At 32.9% G+C, this 23,909-nt stretch overlaps 5 protein-coding genes across 5 annotated transcripts; 2 read left to right on the top strand and 3 right to left on the bottom strand.

The window, feature by feature from the left end:
- Positions 1 to 346: 346 nt before the first annotated feature.
- HELRODRAFT_104089 (hypothetical protein) lies at positions 347 to 3,814 on the bottom strand. The gene is made up of 10 exons (XM_009031657.1): positions 3,627 to 3,814; positions 3,396 to 3,486; positions 3,205 to 3,260; positions 2,983 to 3,051; positions 2,517 to 2,612; positions 2,152 to 2,343; positions 1,906 to 1,989; positions 1,567 to 1,650; positions 1,152 to 1,253; positions 347 to 670 (listed from the first exon to the last, which is right to left on the bottom strand). Exons 1-10 carry the CDS (start codon positions 3,741 to 3,743, stop codon positions 572 to 574), a joined length of 990 nt encoding a protein of 329 aa, XP_009029905.1. The 5' UTR covers positions 3,744 to 3,814; the 3' UTR covers positions 347 to 571.
- Positions 3,815 to 4,559: 745 nt separating this feature from the next.
- HELRODRAFT_181869 (hypothetical protein) lies at positions 4,560 to 7,530 on the top strand (the record flags this gene model as incomplete). Its single annotated transcript, XM_009031656.1, has 8 exons — positions 4,560 to 4,616; positions 4,767 to 4,875; positions 5,085 to 5,199; positions 5,467 to 5,728; positions 5,887 to 6,099; positions 6,205 to 6,395; positions 6,501 to 6,699; positions 7,207 to 7,530. 8 exons carry the CDS (start codon positions 4,560 to 4,562, stop codon positions 7,528 to 7,530), a joined length of 1,470 nt encoding a protein of 489 aa, XP_009029904.1.
- Positions 7,531 to 7,569: 39 nt separating this feature from the next.
- HELRODRAFT_116230 (hypothetical protein) lies at positions 7,570 to 13,744 on the bottom strand. Its single transcript, XM_009031655.1, has 17 exons — positions 13,557 to 13,744; positions 13,198 to 13,383; positions 12,898 to 13,081; positions 12,539 to 12,714; positions 11,988 to 12,348; positions 11,490 to 11,605; positions 11,174 to 11,280; positions 10,814 to 10,921; positions 10,658 to 10,692; positions 10,443 to 10,537; positions 10,234 to 10,317; positions 9,767 to 9,871; positions 9,511 to 9,652; positions 9,240 to 9,363; positions 8,900 to 8,996; positions 8,331 to 8,417; positions 7,570 to 8,138 (listed from the first exon to the last, which is right to left on the bottom strand). The coding sequence occupies exons 1-17, from the start codon at positions 13,602 to 13,604 to the stop codon at positions 7,959 to 7,961; spliced, it is 2,235 nt and encodes a 744-aa protein (XP_009029903.1). The 5' UTR covers positions 13,605 to 13,744; the 3' UTR covers positions 7,570 to 7,958.
- A 713-nt stretch (positions 13,745 to 14,457) lies between these two features.
- On the top strand, positions 14,458 to 15,960 carry HELRODRAFT_181866 (hypothetical protein; the record flags this gene model as incomplete). The annotated part of the gene is made up of 2 exons (XM_009031654.1): positions 14,458 to 14,823; positions 15,004 to 15,960. 2 exons carry the CDS (start codon positions 14,458 to 14,460, stop codon positions 15,958 to 15,960), a joined length of 1,323 nt encoding a protein of 440 aa, XP_009029902.1.
- Positions 15,961 to 21,046: 5,086 nt separating this feature from the next.
- On the bottom strand, positions 21,047 to 23,486 carry HELRODRAFT_194448 (hypothetical protein; the record flags this gene model as incomplete). The annotated part of the gene is made up of 6 exons (XM_009031653.1): positions 21,047 to 21,325; positions 21,447 to 21,533; positions 22,439 to 22,692; positions 22,984 to 23,121; positions 23,194 to 23,218; positions 23,376 to 23,486. 6 exons carry the CDS (start codon positions 23,484 to 23,486, stop codon positions 21,212 to 21,214), a joined length of 729 nt encoding a protein of 242 aa, XP_009029901.1. The 3' UTR covers positions 21,047 to 21,211.
- Positions 23,487 to 23,909: the final 423 nt, after the last annotated feature.

Below are 23,909 nucleotides of genomic sequence, written 5' to 3'. Positions count from 1 at the left end.
TCATACGCACACACGCACACACACAAATATACATACACAATTACACATACACACGTACACGTATACATTATTCGTTTTTAAACTATTCGACAGCTCCCGCAAACATGTTTTTAGGCAAACAAACATTTGCCTGTTAGCATTTTTAAACATTCATACGAACATACAAACAAACAAACAAACAAACAGACACAAACAAGCAAATAAAACAAACACAAACAAACAAGAACATCTTTCACTCCTCAACATATCAAACCAGAGCGTGCCCATCTTGACGGTTTCCAAAACGTCATTAACAATCATTAATTTTAATTGGCCATTAATATGATATTAATAATAACAACAACAATTTTAATTATTATTATTATGATAATTAATTATTAATAATTAATACCATAATTATTATTACTATAAATTGAAGCTAACATCATCCGGTTTAAAAAAAAACCACCAATTCCTTTATTACATCAACACTAAAAAACTTAAAACAGAATGAACAACAACAATAAAAACAACAGTTATCATAATAAATAACAATAATAATTATAAATAATAATAATAACTATAATTATTATTAGAGTAATTTCTTGTTAACGGCACAGTTGCGGACAATTTTGTTGAACGTGCTCAAGTAGATGACACTAACCATTCTAAGCAGACCCATGCTAAATACCTGAAAATAATTATTATAATTATTTGTATTTATTATTATAATTATTCATAATAATAATAATTATTATTATTATTTATTATTATTATTACTATTAACGGTTATTATAATTATTATTATTTATTATTATTATTACTATTAACGGTAAAAATTTAATAAAAATTCCATAAAAGATAATAGATGAGAATGTTAGTTTACACAATCATTAAAACGGATGGCCATAAATGGCCAAACAAACGAAAGACACATGTAAAGAGCTGAACAAACACACATAAACGCCCACACGAACCTCACCCGCAAACAAACAAACAAACAAAAACACAACAACATACATACAAACAAACATACAAGAACATACACACAAACTACACAGACAAACATACAAAAAATGCCCGCAAACAAACATGCATGCATGCATGCAACAACAAACAAACAAATATCATATACAAAAACATACAAACAAACAAGCAAACAAACTAGGCACCTGAATGAAGGTGTCAGTTAGATTAGTTGTCGGGGAGAAGCCGGCAGTTAAATGGTTCATAAAGAAACCTTCCAAGCCGATATATATGCTGAAGGTACCATCCTAATGGAAAAGCAATAAAAAAAGTCTAGTCATCATCATCATCATCGTCATCGTCATCATCATCAGCGCCATATATTCATCATTATCATCACCGTCGTCGTCGTCATCACCACCATCATCATCTCCATCCATCATCAACCTGTTGTTCGGCGTCATCACCAACGATTTTATCATTTGTGTTATCATTATTATCATTGTGCATAAAAATATTTTGTCTACTCAAGTTTTCTTAAAACACACAGACATACAAAACACACACACACACATACACACACACAAACATACAAACAAAGAAACAAAGAAACAAACCCACCACAATTCCTTGAATAATTTTTTTGGCAACATCTGAAGAGTCATGCAGACCAGAGCTCTCTGATATCAACTTGGTCTCGAGAGGCTAAGGATGTTGATGTAGAAGATGAAGATGTCGATGATGACAATTAATGATATGATAAATGATATCTATGAAAAACGGTCACACACACACACACACACACACACACACACACACACACACACACACACACACACACACACAAGCACGATGTATGATACAGCTTTAATGATGAAGTCAAATATTACAACAGTAAAAGTAATGGAAATAACAAAAAATCCTCATCATCATTTTCATCACCCTCATCATTATCATCACCTTATTCTTCATCTCCTCATCGTAGCCAGGCGTTTTTGTGTCTGGAGGGAAGGCCAAACAGACGTGAACATTGTACGGAAGCACCTGGAATATGTCACCAGAACCATCGTCATCATCACATCATCGTCGTCGTCGTCATAACCATCCTATCACCTTCATCATGATAACAACCATCACACCCGTCATCATCACCATCACAACCATTCTCATCATCATCAAAACAACATCTATAATCATCATCATCACCTCCATTTGTAATGACTCGGCGAATCCCCTCAGAGCAAACTTGGAGCCACTGTAGGCAGAATACCCGTACAATCCCACCTGGCCAGCCTGAGATGAAATTAGTACAATGCGACCTCTTCTTCTGGCCTTCATTTGACCAATCACAGCCTTCGTACAGTGGACGCTGCCCAGGTAGTTTAAATCCATGAGTTTCTATTGGCCGGCGTGAAAAAATGAACAGCCCATGAGAATAGGTTGAAAATCAACAACAGCAACAAAATTGTACTAAGCAACAACAGTTAATATGATTAACAAAGTATGATAATATTATAAATAATTATGATATACATAATTTTTTTAAATATTCATAATTCAAATGCAACGACCTTGAACTGATCAACGTGTAAATCTTCCAAGGAGCCGGCCACAGAAAAGCCAGCTGAATTGATTAACACATCCACTGGCCCTAACTTTGATTCTGCCTAATTATGGGAAAACTGCTTTTATTCAATCAAATAACATCTATAATGACAATAATCAATAGAATGAAATTAATTTAAAATAATGATAATGATATATTGAAATCAAAATTATTATAATAATAACAAAGAAATTAATGAAATCAGCAGTCTACTTCGCTCATCATTTTATACAAATAAGTACTAATAGAGAATGTTAGTTTAGAAAAAAAAGGTTCATACAATATTCCTATCGTAATATATTGAATATGATGATGATAAAACCGAGTATAATGATTATAAAACTGAGTATGATGATGATAAAACCGATAACAATAATAAAAATAATAATTATTTTAATTATAACAATAATTATAACAATAATAATGATAACCTGTTTAATGATATCATTTACTTCGTCATAATTTCTGCTGATGTCAACTGAAAAATACTGCACTGTGTTCTGTCATATCATCATCAATCATTATTATACATATCACCATCATCAGCTTCTCATCATTATTAAAATGTGTGCATGTGTGTGTGAGTGGGAATGTGTGTGTGTGGGAATGTGTGCGTGTGGTATATATAGGTGTGCATATACAAGAGTTCAAACCTTTTTATTTGTCTTGGAATGTTCCAGTAAATATTTTTGGGTTTCTGCTAATTTTTTCTTGAAATTATTAAATTTTCAATATTGATGATTTTATAGTGAAAAATAATAAATATAATGAAAAATAATAAATATAATAATAATAATAATATTTAAAATTAAATTAAGTGAACATGAAATAATTTAACTACTAACAACATCTCTAGCTAACAATGTGACATTAGCTCCTAATTTGAAAGCTTGCTCAGCTAAGGATCGGCCAATCCCACTTGAACCTCCTGTTATCTATGCAAATACACAAATATGGGAATAAAATAAAATTTAAATTAAATTTTATAAAAATTTCAAAAATTTGTTTTGCCACTAACTAAATAACTAAACTTAAATTAACTTTAAAATTAAAATTTTAATTTTAAATTTCTAACCAGGACATGAGAACCTGGGAAATGGAATTTCTTCGGAAATTTAAACAAAAATAATTTAATAAAATAAACAAAAATAAACAAAAACATAAAAATAGCCAGTAAAAAACTATAAAGCATAACTCTAACTAAAAATAAAAAGTACGAAAAAGTTAATTAAGGAGCGAAAAATCACGAAGTTGTTGTACACATTTACTTTTAAAGAAATAGAAAAAGGATGGATGGTAATAATTGTATGGACGGACACCTTGATTACATCCATACACAGACACAAACACACATACAAAGACACCCATACCCACATATATAAAATACCAGGTATTTTCAGGTATATATATATTATTTATTCTATAAATAGGTATACAGATATATATATATATATATAATTGAATATTATGTACATATTAAATATATGGTATTTGTTAAAGAGTTCCCAATCTTATAATAACTCGATTTCTATAATAAAATATAGATATCATATATATATATAGAATAGAGCATGTATATATAAAAATAATATATTTGTTAAAATGTTGCTAAAATATGCATTATTTTGCCCAAAACCAAACAATGACGTTTCAGTTAAACATATTTTTAGAAAGAACACACACAATAATAATACCACCAGTATTTTATTAAGAACTTATGTTATTTAGCGTTACTATCAATTATTATTGTTGGCCATCCTAATAATTCATTAATTAATCAACCAATTAGTTAAAACCTTTGCTGTTAACTTCATCGTTAATTGTTATCTCAAACACCATCGGCTATTAAAATCATCCTCGAAAAGGATTTTCAAGATCAAATTATTCACTAAACACCAACCAATTAATTAAATAAGTAATTAAATAGTGGATTAATTGGCTAATTAATGAAAAATATATCTTAAACTGTTATTTCAACTGATAAAACATACAAGTTAATCCCTCCATCATGAGGGAAATAATTAACCTTCAAGTAGGACAGTGTGGCAATCAAATCGGGTCAAAGGTTAGAGTTCAGTCGTGGGTCAAACATTTGTAGAGAATGCTTTACATTCAAATACTCAGTAACATAAAATATAAGACATAGTAAGGAACATTTTTAAAAAGTTTGATCATGATTATCTATCCTATAACGTTCGAAACGTTCCGTTAACAGTTTTGGGAAGTGATAACTGATGAACATGGTCTAGATTACAATGGCATCTATAAGGGGCAGAATGAAATAATGGCTGAGAGGTTGAACGTTTATTTCAACGAAGGGACAGGTTTATTTGAGAATTTATTCAATCTTCAACTGATTATTAGAAATGTTCAATGTTTTCTGTATTGAATAACACATCAAAGCCATGTTCTTACTGTATGTAAATGATTAATTGTAACCAAATAATAATACAAACACATATTTCTATCAGAGGCAAAATTACTGTCACATATAACCTACAAAAAATAATGTATGAAATTCCCATTCCCAAAGGTTCCCGATACTACCCACGCTCAATCCTCGTTGACACGGAGCCAGGAACGATAGACACGATAAGAGCATCAGCCCTTGGAAATATGTTCAAACCTGAAAATTTGGTTTTCGGTCGGTTTGTTTGATTACATTTGCCTTATTTTCCCCTGTACTGCATACACACATTTTTATTTCGTCATCTTTATACGTTGCTCTGGTTTTGAGATACGTAGATAAGCTTGAAATACTACATGATGGCGATTTTTACAATGTAGTCAGTGCGTTTCACGTTCAACTGCACATCTTACAGTTAAAAAATGCAAAAATATCCAGGCTTTCTTGAGAGCTATTCGAAAAAATTATAAACTCACCATGGGTTTATAATACTTTCTGAAAAAAATAGCCAATTTAAAATACTAGGTCAGACGGGGGCAAGCAACAACTGGGCCAAAGGTTATTTTGCCGAGGGGTCGGAGATTGTAGAAATCGTGATGGACGCTTTGAGAAGGGAAGCGGAGATGACGGATCTGTTGCAAGGGATACAGATGACGCACTCTCTTGGCGGAGGAACAGGATCAGGTATGGGAACGCTTTTGTTGAATAGAGTAAACGATGAGTACCCGGATAGAATTGCTTCCTCCTTCTCCGTACTTCCATCACCTAAAGTTAGATTTGTCATTTATCATCGATACTTTTGTTCTTGTTAATGATGTCGTCAATAAAATTTTTCAAAAATGAAAAGTGATTAAATTGTTTAGATGAACATTCTTGAGTATTACATTTTATGGAACTCCCAATTTCGATTGCTATTAACAAACACCAGGTGTCAGACACGGTCGTTGAACCGTACAACTGCGTGATGGCCTTGTACCACCTGACGGAGAACACGGACGAAACATTCTGCATCGACAACGAGGCTCTCTACGACATCTGCTTCCGAACGTTACGACTTGCAAACCCAACGTACGCCGACCTTAATCACTTGGTCTCACTGACCATGAGTGGAGTCACTACATCTCTCAGGTTTCCTGGCCAGGTTACGTGCATGAATGTAAAACAAACGCATTTTCTTTTTTTAGATTAGGATAAATGTCATTTCAATTAATTTATAACAAATTTTCATGTCCTCATTTTTATTCAGCTAAACTCAGATCTGCGTAAGCTTGCAGTCAACATGGTTCCATTTCCGCGTCTACATTTCTTTCTTCCAGGATTCGCGCCGCTAACGAGTAGCGGCAGCCAGAGTTTTCGTTCGATAAAGATTGCAAATCTCGTCCATCAGATGTTTGATGCGAAGAATTTAATGGCTGCTTGTGATCCGAAGCATGGCAGGTTGGAGTTGGATCTGTAAATGCTGGCTGGATGTGTGGCAAACGAAAACCAAAGCAGCAACATCATTAACTACTGGATCGAACAAACGAACACTGAAACACACAGGTATCTAACAGTGGCTGCCATGTTTCGAGGAGTGGCTTCGGCGAAAGAAGTTGACGAGCACATGTTGAACGTCCAGAGTAAGAACAGTTCATATTTCGTTGAGTGGCTACCGAACAACATCCAAACGTCCCTCTGTGACATACCACCGAAGGGTCTGAAAACTGCCGCAACTTTTATCGCCAACAACACCTGCATACAGGTTCATGCTGAATTTATTTCGCGAGTTATCATTTGCTGATCGCTGCAAGTTACAAAAGCGTTCAAAACACACATGCACACCCACACATCAAAAATGGTGAGCGTACGTACGTTAACACACATCCACATATACTACAAACAGTGGCGGATTTAAGGGGCAGGGGAGCCGAGGGGACCATTTTTACGTACTAAAGTACGTAAATGTGGCGCCAGATTTCTGTGAATGTGGCGTTGAATTAGTGAATTAAGCTCGTAGTTTGTCGCTAGTTTCATGTAGTACTCAATCTCCTGAGCATGAAAATGTAGGATTTGGTATGGAAAACCCAATTTTTTTACAATTCAGTAAAGCTCTGTTTTTAGTCAAAAAACGACCAAAAATTGACGTGAGTAACCCAAAAAAATCACTGGCCTAATTTTAGCCAAACTTGTAAAAATTTTTAAACCTTTGCCCCCGGTCAAAGTTGTTTAGATTTGCCCCTGGCAACATACAACACAATCACATCTCTAGGAGTTATTCAAACGAGTTGTAGACCAGTACTCGATGATGCACCGAAGAAAAGCCTTCCTACACTGGTACATGGCCGAAGGGATGGAAGAATCGGAATTTATCGAAGCAGAGATGAGCTTAAACGATCTAATATCCGACTACCAACACTGTCAGGACAGTCCTGCTACATTTACCGAATACGAAGAATCGATACCCGACGAAGTTCTAACGGAAACTCGATCCGACTCGGCGTACGATTCGACCCACGAATTTTTAAATGTGAAAATTTTTAATGAAAATTCGCGGACAAGAAATGCATTAAACGAGTTAGACATGCTATATTGAAAAATAAAAATAATAAACGAAATAAACGAAAAATATCTATAATTTCCTTTTATTAATAAATACCCGAATTCACAAGTTAAACTATTGAAATGATCAAACATTGCATATTAATTAATCAACTAACCAACTAACCAACCAACCAACCAACCGATCGATCAATCAATAATTCAAACAAATCTAATCATTTAATCAAATTTTAAGAGAAACAAGCAGTAGCACATAATCCAAACGAGCAATTCACCATCAGCGGTGCAAGTAACCTAGCTCCTAGATGAATGAAAATTCAATAAAACTTAACAAAAACGAATGTTAAAAATTTAAAACAACCAAATCCATCGAATAAATAAATGAAACACAAGAAAGTAGAACTGATAAAGAAGTTGTATGAATTATTAATTACAGGTTTCGCGTCAGAAATCAATCAATTCTTAGACCGCACCATCATCATCTTCATCATCATCGTTTACATGGTTGCAATCACAACAAGCGTCGTCGCTGTCATCATCACCATCCTCTCCATCATCATCGTCGTCGTCACCATCGAGTGATGTGATTGGTGATTTTGTGGCAATGAGACCTCTGTTGTAGAGGAGTTGAGCCAGTGCCATCTGGTTATAAAATTAAACAAGTTGATGAATTATTGAGTAAATGAATATATCAGCACCACTGTCTGTCCATCCATTTAAACTGTCAATCAATTAATCGACCGATAAACCAACCAAACCAGCCAGCCATCCAACCAATCAATCAACCTGCCAGCCAGTCAATCAATCCATCATTCAGCCAACCAATCAACTAACTTGTTTTTCCAGATCCTGTATAGGCAACTCCTCGACCAGCACAAACTCCGGGTATTTATTCAAGAGGAACTCAATTACTTCAGCTTCCTAAAAAATGAGTATCAAGAATAATAATAATAATAATAATAATAATGATGATGATGATAAAAGAAATAGTATCATAAAAAGTAGTAAAAATGATAACAATAGCAGCAATTGTAACAGCTATAAACATAAACTTGAATTAAAAGTCTTAGTAAGAATAGTAATAGAAGTGCAAATAACATAAGTAGCAGTAGTAGTCCAGCAGTAATAGTAATAGTAAAAGTATTAGTAGTAGTAGCAGTAGTAGTAGTAGAAGCGTCAACAGCAACAGTAGTAATAATACTAGCAGTAGTGGCAGATGCAGCAGCAGTAATGGTAGTATTAGTACCATCAACAATAATAACAATGGAAACGGAGCAGTGCAATTAATGCGTATGTAAATGAAAAAAATTTACCAAAAATTGGAACAATTACTAATTAATTATGAATAATTACTAATCAATTACAAATAATTACAATTAATTATAAAAATTATAACAGCTGACCTCGTGTTCGACCTCAATACATTTGGACTCCGACCCTTCGTAGACACGAGCGTTCTCTAAATTGTGGTACACACTGACTGTCTCTTCTGATACAAGTCTGTCATTGGTGATGTGTGATCGGTTATATCAGTGTGGTGGTTGTGTTTGATGAGGAGTTGAGTCAGTAATCGGTGAGTCAGTAATCAAGTCGAATCAATCGTTAATCCGACTAATCTAATCAACCAATCAACCATTCAACTAACTTGAACATTCCATCTATCAACTAGCCAGTCTGGTCAATCAATCAACCAACCAAACAACCGGCCAGCCAACCAACCAACCGGCCAGCCAGCCAACCAACCTAACAGATCCTCTCCTAATTATCCTTATCTCAGTGTCAGGTTCTATCTCGCAGGCTTTCATCACAGTACCCTTGCTTTCGCTCCATCTCTCACCATTTCCAAAAACACTGCACTCTTTCTCATCTTTATTTTGAAAGAAGGAAAGAGACATTTAAATCAACAAATAAATATAATAGTAGCTATAATAATAATAAATGGAAAAAAATGAGAGAAGAAACTTCGAGAAAGAAAGAGATGGAGAGAAAGAGAGAGAGAGAAAGGGAAACGTACATTCAGTAAGACATGGAGGTAAAGATGACTTGAGATAGGCCACGCCCAGCTGATCGACGGCCGGGTCGATAGGGCAGTAGCTCCACAACCGATCAATCAAAGTTTTCAACTTGTCCGTGAACCTTTTCCTGCTCTCTGTTTCCTGTGAAAGAACAACAAAAATAATAACAACCACAACAAAAATAATAACAACAACAACAAAAATAATAACAACAACAACAATAACAACAACAATAATAATAAAATAATCCCCGACATAATCTGAAAAGGCCATGCCCATATAGTTGAGATAGTTAGTAGGCAATGACGTCCTGAAATCCACATCCTCCTCCATTGCTATCTCAACTGCTCTCGGTAGCATCTGTTGTCGAGATTTGTAAGAATGGCTGATATTTAAATTTTGCCTTTGACTGAATCAATTAAGTGTGTGTGTGTGTGTTTGTGCGCGCGCGTGTGTAATGTTGTGTGTTTGTGCGCGCGCGTATGTGTGTGTGCCATACATCTGATTGAATGTTTGATTTAATTGATCTCATAATTAAATGATTGAGAGATAGTCCATCGAGTTATAACCCCTAAAAATCTAACATATGAATCAAAAATTGAATCAATCAACCCTGAATGAATGAATGAATAAATAGGTGAGTGTATAAATAAGTAAATGAGTGAATGAATGAGTGAGCGAATGAGGGAGTGAACGAATGGGAACAAGCATGTCAGACAAACTTTTTGTATCAAATCTCCCCATGTATTCCTCTGTCCCACAGAAAATGTGATATGCAGTGAGTGACTGTCGTCTGGAGTTTTTCCCTGGGCAATTCATGTATCAATCAATCAATCAATCAATCAATCAATCAATCAATCAATCAATCAATCAATCAATTAACCAACCAATCAGCCAACCAACCAATCAATCAATCAACCAATCAGCCAACCTGATGAATGAAACCTCTTGGGAAGTACAACAAATCACCGGCTTCTAGCATTACATCAAGCACTGGCTCTGACAAATCAGCTGACTTGAAATTCGCTGCAAAGAAAAATAAAACGTAGAAACAAAAAAATAATAGTAATGATAAATAATAATAATAATTTAGTGAAAATTGAAAGAATAAAAATAATACAAATAGAAAAAATATTTGACACTGACGACTTGAAAACCTCGGTAGAACTTCTGATTCATTCCTTAATAAAATAATATTAATACAAGCTTATAATACAAGTAGTAATAATTATATTAATTATAATAGACAAACACACACACACACAAACAAGCAAACAAAAAAACACACAAACAGTGTATTACCTCGGTTCATAAACCTGCCAATGTTTTTTTCCCTCCACTTGGAGTATGAAGGCCTCAATGTCATCCCAATGTGGGGCGAACCCCTGCGTACCGGGCGGGGTCAAATATCTAGGTCAAAGGTCAAGAATAAGATCGAATGTAATTAGTAACTTTAGTGAATGAATGTTTGGACTTTTAGGCAGAGAGTTCATAAGCCAGATTTATAAAAACTGTAATCAAAGTAGATGCATTAAATATGAATATTGGCAACCTAGTTAGATAGAGATAGAAACATACAAAATAAAGTGAGAGAAAGAAAAAGAGAGAGAGAGAGAGAGAGAGAGAGAGAGAGAGAGAGAGAAAATGACAAAAATAACATACACGTTAGCACCAGCCATGCAGCAAAAAAATTCCTGGAGAAGACTGAGCACAAACCAGATTGGCTTGCTGTATGTTTGAGGATTCAACAATCTTACTGAACAACCTTGCTGCATATGTATTTATGTATGTATGTTTGTTTGTTGGTATGTATGTATGTGTATGTAATTATGTATGTTTGTGTGTATGAATGTATGTATGCAAGTATGAATACATGTTTGTATGTATGTGTGTATGTATGAATGTGATAATGTATGTGTGTGTATGTATGTTTGTTTGTCTGTATGTATGTAAGTATGAATGTGTGTGAGAACCAAACCTGATAGAAATCCCAAACAACAGGAGCATGGGCTCGGCCATCTGGGTTGTGTGTTTCCCTTTGTTCATTCAGGTAGGTCACAATGTCAATGTTCTCCGTGAAGTTTAAGGAGTTCTTTTGCATTGTATGTATGTATGTATGTATGTATGTATGTATGTACGTATGCATGCATGTATGTCTGTTTGTATGTATGTTTGTATGTCTGTTTGTTTGTATATATGTAAGTATTAAATAGAGGCTAATATAAAAAAATGTATTTGACATTGAGCATACACTACATCAGCAGCTAAATATACATGTACAATCCTAAAAATACATAATAGTAAATATTTAAATATTTTTGATGATTTCTCTCTCTCATCTCTGTCTCTCTCTCTCTCTCCATCCTTCTTTATATATAAACATAAAAAATAGATATAAATATAGTAAAACATTTTAAAAACTTATGAAAGAAAAAAGTATCAATAGACAGATTAGTCAAAATTTTTCAAAATACATCTCTGAGGATCTTATCAAATTCCGAAGTGCTGAAGAGGGCCTTGTTATAATCAGGGTTGTGCCTTCGAACTAGCAGGGGTTTCTTTTCCCAGATATCCCTGAAGAACTTCACAGAGGTCACTGGCTGGATGAGGTAGTCAAAGATCTTGCTACCCTCCAAATAACTGTCGCCCAGTCTTTCCTCGTTGAGTGGGCGGGTCCAGGCACTCGATGTTGTTGATGATGACCGCAGAAGTGTTGTTGGCGGTTTTTGTTGCTTGGATGTTGTTATAGGAACTGCTGGTGGTTTTTTGGATGATTTTACAGTCTTTGGTGCTGTCTTCACGCCACATCCACCGACGTTCTTGCTCAATTCTGCTTTCTGTTTAGTGAAAATGACGTGTTACAAGAAGAATTTATCGAATGGCTAGTATGGGTATATTAATTTTAACATGAGAAAATTGAAAATGATGATAAAACATATAGGATATAGGTTTAATGATAAAACAATGTCTTAAAGCAAGAATACAGTAATAAATTTTAAAATAGAATAGATGAAATACAACAGTTACAGGTGAAGTTTTTGGGAAAGCCCAATTGGGAATGTCGAGCTTGGGTCTCTTTGGCGGCTTTCCATAACTGCTGACATCAGTTTCAGAGTTTGATTGCTTCTTCTTTCTTTGAACTTTACCCAACAACACTCTTAAACTTGATTTAGAGTCTTTCAATGTTTTCGAGTTGATGAATTCTAGAAGATTCAAAATTTTGTGAAAAATTACTTTTTAAACAGAAACCAAAGAAGATAAAGATTTTTTAAAATTCATTCATTGAAATTACTCAAACTGAACTTTTCCTATAATTATTAAAAATCACTTCTCTAAAAAAAATTTACAATGATCTAGAAATTTTTTATATTTCTATAAAAATAAACCTTTTGACGAGAGATTAACACCAAGAAGCAAGGACTGCCTGGCCTTTCTTTTAATTGGGACAGCAGATGAACCAACATCTTCGTCACTCATTATTGAGTTGTTCAGGGCCTTTGATAAACTTTTCCTCATTTTTTTCACTTTATTCTTATTATCAATACTGTCCCCACTGCCTAACAATTTCTCCTGAATAGAAAATATTTTCTATTTTATTATAACATGTAAACATTTTTCAAGTAATTTGATAATGCAAAATAATATAAAAAATAAAATTGAACAAACTAAAAGTAAATTTATTTTACCTTGAATTTTTTCAGACTGCTTCCTTTGCTTTTTCTTTCCTCTATCTTGACATCTTGAAAAGATTTTGGGGTCTCTAACTCTGATTGAAAATCTGATTTCTTTGGTCTTCCTCTTCCCCTGATTGATGGTGAGGGAAGCTGAGTCTTCTGAGTTTTTATTTTGGGAGATTTTGCCAGATTACCATTCTTAGGATTAAAATTTTGAAAGTATCTTAAAAAACGTAATTTTTTAGTAACGCAAGTTGTTTTTAGATGAGTTATTTTACTAAATAGTAAATTATTCAATAAAATAAATTAATAAAATGAAAACGCAATATCTGCAATATGAATGGAAAAAACATTAAAAAATAATAGCTAACAACTGGTGATTTGGATGGAGGCCGAGTCTTTGGGGAGGTTTTAGCCATGGCGATGACAATATTAAAAGCCGTCAGACAAATTTCATCAAAATAAATAGTTTAACGAATAAAAACACGAATAAATTATGGTAAAAAATAGGATAAAACACGGATTTTAATTCAAAAATCCACGCCGCACCTCAACACCGGGACTAAAACATGCGCCAGATATTTGTTTAAAAGTAAATTTTAGTTTTATTTGATAAACTCAAAATTTTTCTAATTTGCTTGATAAATAATTAGCTTATTTAAATTTAATAATTATAAAATAAAACATTTTTATATTTAAATAATTTTTTATATAATATAAAGTGCTTCTTGGCTCTCTTCCCTGTAATATTTTTTAATATTGAATAACCATGGTGAATTTTTCCGAGACACCACAATGTGCGTAATTTCGATGATCAAATTTCATTTTCAAGCTAGTGACAGTTAGACATTTTAGTTTAAATTTCCAAATTAAACAATTTTCTATAGGATTTGTTTAATTTTTGGGACAAAAGTTTACTCGGTATTTAGATATTTGGAAATAAAAGTAATTTGGCTGAAAACGGGAACTGAACTTGTATTGAAAAATTTAAAATTGTTATTGTTTGACAATTTCAATTTTCTTATTTTTTAGGTCCCAATCTGACTTATTTGCTGGCTAATTTTAAAGATGTTTTTTAGTTTTATGGACGTTGCTTTCAAAGAATCTTCCAAGAAGTGCGTTTTAAAACACGTTGTGATTTAGATTTATTTAATATTTTTAATTTAATTAACCTTTTAAAATGAAAGGTGTGATAGTCCCGGTGAGATCCAGACTGTATTTTCCTATTTTAAAGTTTCATCCCCAACAAAACAACAAAAGAAATTGAACAAGATGCCAAAGCTTTCAGATGATGGAGTTCCAGGCATTTTAGTCAATTCTACCAACAGCTTGCAGACAGAGGCAGACAATAAAAAATCACCTTTTAAAAAATTAGCAAACTTCTTCAAACACCAAGCTACTCACAACAGCCAACAAGATGGAGGAATGAAACTCAGAGCAAAAGATGATCACCATGTGGAAAAAGTTAGAACGAGCACATCCCTATCCATCAAACGATCGAGATTAAGGACAAGATCAGTTTCATATAATGAGTATGATCACTATTGCTCTGAATATCATCGACAACATCCACACCAACAGCAGTTGTATCAGTCAAGTTCAGCTCATGATGCAACCAGCAGACCACCTTTGAAGCATGTTCGTACCTTTTGTTTGCATTATTATTTGTTTGTACTTTTGTTTGGAATACTTTGTTGTGTTATTAATTTTTGTGTGTTTTCATTAAAGTAAAATTTTCTTTCCTAGAATCAATTTTTTCTTTATAAAACTTACCAAAAACTTTTGGTTACCTCTTATATGACTACCCTGCCCCCACAGAGCATGTCAGTAAACGACGATCGAAGAATGACCCCCAGAGAACGTCGGACAAGCTTCAACAGTGATGTCCTAATCATCGAGTTTGATAAGAAATGCACTTTAGAGCTCACCAAACCGTACTGCCACGTTGAAAAGTTGAAGGATGAAGATGATGATAATCATGCTGATGGTGGTGATGAAAGAAAGAATGATGTCGTTGGTAGTGGTGGCGGGGGTGGTGGTTCCGTTAATGGTGATAGTGTTGCTGCAAATGTGGGAAAGAAAGTTCTGGAATTGATTGAGGAAAAACCTGGTGAATTTGAAAATATTATTTGTGGCAGCGGCAGTGGCAGCCACAATGGCAACAATAGCGGTGGAAAGATAAATGATAACAGTGATGTTATAAAGAATGGTGATGATGACGTCAGGAAAAATAATGGCGATGATGACAACTGCACTAAAAACGCCGGTGATAATGATGATTCCAAAAATAGCGAAACCAACGACGACGATGGTGGTGAAAAATATGATAAAAACGTCATCACCAAAAACAGTTACCAGGAAGAGGAAGTAGATAGCGATGACGTCGACGGCGACACCTACAACAAAGACTTGAACATCACAATCGACAAAGGAATCTTCCGCACCACAAAGCCACAATTCGTTCACTCCATTTCTTGGCCGACGGTTCGTCACAAAATTTTCAAAAATGGCGACGATGATGACGACGACGATAACAACAACAATAATAATAATAATAATAATAATAATAATAATAATAATAATGATGATGATGATGGCGTAACGGTCACGAGATTCGCTAACAATTGCGATATTGAGATCATCCACGGCGATCAAGTCGTTCAGAAAAATGGCATCGTCCTTAAGAGTGTTCTCAAAAAGTCCAAATCCGACCCCAGCCAGTCGAAGATCAATTTTGAGGATTTGATTGATGAGGCGCTTTATTTGAGTAGATGATTTTATAATGGGATTTTGAATCTATTTTGCGTTTTGGGTTTCATTTGATTTTATATATTTAATCGTTTTTAACTATATTTGATTGCTGCTAATGTCGCCTATGTATGTATAAATGCAATGCTATAAAATGCTATCCATGTAAATTGAAGTACCTCTACATATTTTTTTACCAACTGTTATTCATTATTTCAACCAGTCACTTGCAATCTGTCAATCAGTTAACCGTGTTTTTATCAATCAATCAATCAGTCAATCAATCAATCAGCCATCCTACCATATTCTATTCAACTGTTTTCATCTTATAATTTAATTTTGTATATTTATGTGACATCCACACAAACATACGTACAAACATATTTACACACACATACGTACAAACATATATACATACACAGACCTACGTTCACAAATACACATACACAAACAAACGATTTAACAGACGTCACTCATGTTAACCGACGGGTATATAAAATTAACACGTAATTTTACTTTTGTGCATGCAATAAATCATGTATACAAACGTACGTACATACAAACGCACAAACATACACACTCATACAAACATACACAAGCATATGTACATACAAACCGACATACAAACAAACATTCATGCATATAAAAATATAATAACGGTGATTATTCTTCTCTGACTTTTTCAATGACTTGTTTATTGTTCAACGTTTTCAAGTGTGATTATTATTTTATTGGTTTATCTATTGCTATTATTATTATTTTTATTATTATTATTATTATTTTCCGCTAATATGAACAGTTTCAACGAAATTTTCTTCTCACGTATTCACCATTCTAACTACGATTTTAATATCAACAATGACAGTAATAATAATAATAATAATAATAATAATAATAATAATAATAATAATAATATATATTAGTGTTTATAAATATATATAATTGTATATATATACAAGTATGTGTATGTATATATACATACATTTCTAACACAGTTGTTAATATTATAAAATGCGTTTTTTGCTTGCTTTTGCTACAGAGACATTGTTTGTTTTTTTTATTATTATTTTTATTATTATCATTATCTTCTATGGTAAAACTGGTAGTAGTAGCAAGTGGTAACGGTAACAGTAACATTAGTAGTGGTAGTGGTATTAATTGTAGTAGAAGTAGTAGCAGCAGCAGCAACAGTAGTAGTAGTAGCAGCAGTAGTAGCAGCAGTAGTAGTAGTAAAGTAATAGTTTAAAATATATTTAATAAAGCCATCAGTTTGGGTGTTAAAAACTAGTATTATTACTAAGCTACTACTACTATTAAAGAAAGAGAGAGAGAGAGGAGAGGGAGAGAGAAGGAGAGAAAGAGAGAGAACTTAGGCAAAAATGTTTAAGTTTACTTTTGCAGTTAACAAAGTCCATCATATGTCTAAAGGTTTATTTTAGTATGAATGATGAAATAGGATGGGTGTATTGTTTTGTGTGTGTGAGTGTGTTTGTATGTGTGTTTACGTATGTGTATGTGGTGATGATATGCAATGATGATGTATAATGCAAGGTTATTCACGCTGTTCTATTTCATCACCGTTTAACAGTTATAAATAATAATTATCTTTAGACTGTCTGCTGCCTGTGTGTGTGTGTGTGTGTTTTCGGGTGTCTGTCTGTATGCCTGTGTGAGTTTCTTTGTTTGTATGTGTTTGTGAAATTTTAAATTGCGTTTCATACTCCTCGCTTGCTTTGTTTAAAAAAAAATTCTGTATGAATAATTTTTTTTGTTTTGTTTTGCTTGAGCTTATTTTTATTGGAACTTCCGAACTGTTTTCAATTTTTTTAATGGTGGTTTTCTCTATAAATTGCAGCGTGGTTTCGTTGTTTCAGTTATTTTAAAATTGTTATATTGTCTCTTACACACACACACACACACACACACACACACACACACACACACACACACACACACACACACACACACATTTAAACAAACATACATACAAACAAACAAACCTACATACCGATATACATTCATACATACACAAACACACACATACATACACACACACTTATACACATGACATTTCGCAATTTATCACATTATTTGTTGGTTATTTTTTTGTATAAATTTATCTTAAAATTCATTTAATGGGTGATACGTACCGGTTGCATAATTGAATGAAATCATGATTTTTTACAATATTTAAATTTTATTTTTTGCCGCCAAAATTTGCATAAATACCCTACCCTTCCATAATATATTTTATTTCGTTTTTTTAATTGGAAACAAACTTTAAATATTAATAATTGAAAGTGTTATTTCCTTATTTAATAACTACACTCGCACTGGCTGTATGTATGTATATATTAATTTATAAAATATGTATGATAGAAATAGCATTTGAAGTCTGCCCTCATTTCGATACATTTCAATACAGCTGATTACGAAGGAAGCCGGGTCTTTCCCATGCAATGTTTCTGTGATGCTTGTTTTGTGTGTATTTACTTGCACTGTGAGCATGTAGATGATAGCCCTGGAAGTTTAGAAGGATTAAGTTTAAGACACATAGAGTCAGACCAAGCGATAATTGAAGAAAGACATAGAGATTGTGAAGAACACTATTGAGATTAGATGGAGGAAAAGAAGCATAAATATAAGAATAATCAGCATTTAGTTGACCAGTGAATGAAAAATTATTAATGATACGAGGTAGTTTAGCGGTATAGAGTATAAATAGAAGAGGGCCAAGGATAGAACCCTTAGGTACCCCGAAATTAAGAGTAAGAGTAGAGAAGAGAAGTAAAATTATTGAGAACAGAAGAAAAACGATTACAGAGATCAAAAGAAAACCAACATAGACATGTTTTAGAAATAGACATGGATGAATTAGAAGGAAGAAAATCTAAAAAAAATACAGATTCAATAAGGAGGTGAATAAAAGCGTGAAAATGTTTCGTAGCAAAGTTTCAGTAACAACTGACACGTCATCGTTTATTAACCTTCAATCAAAATTAAATATGCATTATTAACCTTCGAGTTTCATATCGTCTGCGCCTAGCTAATTAATCAATCTAATGAGAACTACTCTTACTACTCTTACTCTTACTTGAACAAAGTCATCTAATAATAATTAAATAACAATATTAACTGCATAATAATTAATAACATCATAAACATAATTGTAAGATCAGAACAGTTGTATGTACCACATGTCATTATACAGTGAACGCTATCATCACGTAACTGAGAATGGATTTTATTATCATATTAGCTGTTGGTCTGATTTGATCATGTCCAGTTTGGTGTCGTCAGAGGTAGCCGGCATGCTTCATACTGCCTGAATTGAAAGTTGAGTTATGGAATATAAATTTTGAATTTTGAATTATGAATTATTTTGAATTATGATTTATTATAAACCTTAAAATAAAGCAAAAACCAAATAAAAGCTGAAAATAAATTAAAAAAAAACAAATTTTTGTAAATTAGAATACTCCGTAGAACCAAGTAGTAACTGAGAAACTCGCATTAAAGTTTACCCTACGTGCACTACAATAACTATAGCTACGTCATGTGTCGTCATAAATACAGAATGTAATGTGTGCGTGCGTGTGTGTGTCCGAATGATTGCTACATAAAAAAAATATTCCTGGCTGTGCATAGGATCAGATGTGTTTAACGGAAATCGCTGGAGGACATCGTGTATGTTGGATGTAAATGCTGCGGCCCATCTCGCTCGCTTCACATCATCTCCTTATTCAGTTGGAACATTTTGACGGTTTTTTTGCTCGTTACTGTGTGTTTTGTTTGTCATTTGTTTAATTACTAACCGACACGACAGCTATTATTACCCTTACGTGAGTTGCTGCGAAATTTAAATCTAAGTAAAACGTTTTATAAAAGTTTTTAATAGAAAATAAAAAACTAAAATATAAATTGGAAGAAGTTAAGTTGTTTGGCTGCTGTTTCCAACCGATAATTCGTCCAGCGGAAATTTTATTGAGCAGGTTCTCAAACTCATTCTGGCACCTTTTCAAAATAGGTGAAAATCGTTATGCAGAGCAAGAGAGGCAGACCAATGGGCGGAAGACAGAAACATTCAGCATCACTGTTTTTTTAAAAAATTTTTAAAATTCCTTATCCTCAAACAATCCAGGATCAGTGATCCACAATTATAAAAATTCTAAGGAATGGTATATAAAAATTCTAAAGATGTCACCAGCAACAGTGTCGGTATTGGTAGAATAAAATATTTGGTTACGATTAATTTGGTTTGTTCATTTATTATTAAATGTTATTAATTTTTAGGCCTGAAGAGTTTGTATAATATTAGTAAAGTCGATTGTAGTGACACAAATGAACATTCATTAAGATGATACATAGATTTATTTCCCATCACAGAATCTAACAACATGCTCATTGTTATCTTGAAAGTTCCTGTAGCCTTCAGTTATCTTTGATATGGTAAAATACTTTATTCACTTTTCATGCAGTCAACCGTATTTGTACTGCCTTCTAAAGCTCCTCACTAATGTTCTTATTGATTTGGCTCTAGATCAACTAGCAACACTGTCTGGACTTTTGTTTCGTTATACTAATGGCAACATTTTTTTTGATGATCGGTGTGAAGGGTTGAAGAATACTAAACTGGATTAATCTAATTTTGCAGTGCTCCTAAGCAATCAGATTAATCTGCTGACGGAAGGAGTTGTTTTATTGGTCAGATCTAAAGAGGAGCAGTTAAAACTATTGACCAATGAAGAAAAACTTAATTTATTTATATGTTTTAAAAATGAGTGAGTCAGTCATTTTGTTGAATTTGTAATAAAATAATTAACTAAAAATTTATATATATATATATATATATATATATATATATATATATATGATTACTATTTGTTTAAATTTGTTAATTTTTAATATTTTTATTATTTTTTATATTTTGTTTCATTATTATTTATTCATTTTATTATTTTTTGACAATTAGATTGCCATTCAGCGAAAAACTCCCAAACAACATCATCACGTCATTCACCGATCTGTCAGATGATGAAATGGTTAAACTTCTACTTGCCTGTAATCTCGTTTCATCATCGTCGTTAACTATGACATCATCATCATCATCTTCGTCATCATTATTTATGAACTCATCATCATTATGCATTTAAATTTAAAATCGGCAAAAACAATTGCTAGTTCAATCATTTCAATCACTTTATTATTCAATGCAATAACACCTAACAGTCACTTCAATTGTATCGATCATTTCAAGATTAATTTTTCGTTCAATTTATTACTCTGAATGTAAAATATCTGATTTATATTTCTTCAAGTGTGACAATTTTGACTTTTTGCTCTCAATTTCGCCTCGCATGTAGCCGATTTCTTTCTCAACTTGCAATCTCAGCTGAATTTGAAAGAGAAAAATTAGATATTTAAATTGGAAAAGAATTAAAATCGTCAAAATGGCAGATGACGATACAATAAATCGTATTTTTAGCTTCATTAAAATGTCGAAAGGTGGTAACCTTCATCTCAGCCATCAGCTTGATTTTTGTGTTTTCTAGTTTGTCACTGGTTTCAAACAGTTCATGTTGCAGTTTATAACAGTCAATCTGCCGAAAAATTAATGAACAATTAAAGTTTGTTTAACAGACTATCAGACAATGAAATTGTTAAATGGTTAAACTGTTAAGCAATTATACAAATACCCATAGATATACTCATCTACTTGATTTGTTTATACGCAGTTGCAGATCTAGACAATTTTGACAAGGGGCCAAAATTTTAAAAATGTTTAAACTTTGAAATTTGACTGGGAGGCAAGAAACTAACCAAATTTGTACTAGTATGGCCAAAGTTAGAACCACGTCAATTTTTGGTCGATTTCGATTTTTAACCAAAAACTGAGTTTTACCAACTTTTAAAAAATACTGCATCAACTGTATTTACCAGACGAATCTGGTTAAAAAAAACTACCAGCTTAATTCAATCTACCAGGGGCATATTCCAAAATATCGATCTATATTTCGAAATTAGTAATATATATATATATATATATATATATAGAATATAACAAAATATAATATGTTATATTCTATATATATATACCAATACATAATGATAATGGTTAATATTTAGTCAACTGATGACACTAAATCAAAAACTTTGAACTTTCTATCCATGAATATGTATCCAGGTTTTTATTTCCGAATCATATATTTCCATGCTAAGGAGATTAAGAGCTAGATGAATCTATTAAAAAAACTACCAGCTTCATTCACTATATCTGGCCCACAAAAATTCGAACTATAGTCATAATGATAACACAACGATACGTACATGGATATGATATTATATGTATCCATGAATACGTAGTGATAACTTTTCGGTCAATTTTTAGTGGATCATTTACAACTTGAGTATTAATTTGCTAGTTATGTAATATCAGTAGTACGGTGATCAAAAAACTTTTTAAAAAATTCATGTTTAGAAAAATAAATCTTCAGACAAAACTTACAATTTCTTCATTAGTTAACTCCGGATTCTCTTTACACTCATTCCTACTAACATTATTATCATTCTTTTTATTATTATTAAAAATAAAATTATTATTTTTAGAATTATTATTATTATTAAACATATTTTGTGATGCTGTTATTATTATTTTATTATTTAATGCACTTAATTCCTTCTTCAGTTTTCCGTTCTGTTCATCGAGAGTGCTGGTCGATTTTTTCTCATTCAAATATTTCTTCCTCCAAATTTCTTTGGCTTTTCGATTAAATTAAAGTTATTTTTAAATTGAATTACTACTACTATTACGGCTGCTATAACTGCTGCTACTACTGTTGCTACCACTGTGGTTAGTACTACTGTGGTTAGTACTACTACTCTTACTACAACTACTACTGCTGCTACTACTACTGCTACTACTACTGCTACTACGACTACTGCTGCTACTGCTATTGCTGCAGCTGCAGCTACTACTCCTGAATTATACTAATAACAAAGCTAATTATCATACTATATAACATGAATATGTAATAATATTTATGTACTAACCACTATTTTTACCGTTGTTTTTAAAATTGTTTCTTTGATCAGTTAGGAGTTTTTGTCTGGCCATCAGTTCATCCTTCATTCCTTCCAATTCCTCCCTCCTCTCCTGCAGTTTTCTGATTTCATTTTGCAATCTTTTTCCTGCAAAGATGTCAGTTTTGTTGTTGTTTTCGTTGTTATCGTTGTTATTGTCATAAAATTTAATTCATCTACTTTCTCGTTCTTCCATTCTTTCTTTCTGTTTGGTTGGATGAATAAAAATCATCATCATCATCATGATAATAATTATCATCATCATCGTCGTCGTCGTCATCATCATCATCAACAACTACAACAACGTATTTATCAACATAACATCATCGTAATTATAAACATCATCATAACGAAGCACTCACTTCCTCGTGTTCTCTCCTTCTTCTCTCCTCCTCTATTTTCTTCCTTCGTTCCTCTTCCTCTCTCTCCTGCTGCCTCTTTTTTTCCATTTCCTGCAATCGCATCCTTTCCATCTCTCTCTCCCTCTCCAAAGCCTCTTCTCTCTCTTTTTGCTTTTTCAACCTTTCTTCTTCCTCCAGTCTGGATTTGATTGATTGATGGATAAATAAACAAACGAACGAATGAATGAATGAATGAATGAATGGATGGATGGATGGATGGATGGATGGATGGATGAATGGATGGATGGATAGATGGATGGATGGATGGGTGAATAAATGAATGAACGAATGAATGAATAAACAAACGAATGAAAAACTCACACACACACACTTTGACACACACGCAAACAAACATGCAAATGCACTGTACGACTAAAATGTTTAATGTTGTAAAAAAAAATTTCGAGACAATAGCGAACAATGATATAATACAATACAATACATAATGTAATACATACATACATACATACATACATACATACATACATCCATATA

This window comes from Helobdella robusta (assembly GCF_000326865.2).
Source record: "Helobdella robusta unplaced genomic scaffold HELROscaffold_77, whole genome shotgun sequence".
NCBI classification, from domain to species: Eukaryota; Metazoa; Annelida; class Clitellata; order Rhynchobdellida; family Glossiphoniidae; genus Helobdella; species Helobdella robusta.
Note: the sequence above shows the minus strand (reverse complement) of the source record. Positions and strands in the feature narration are given on the sequence as shown.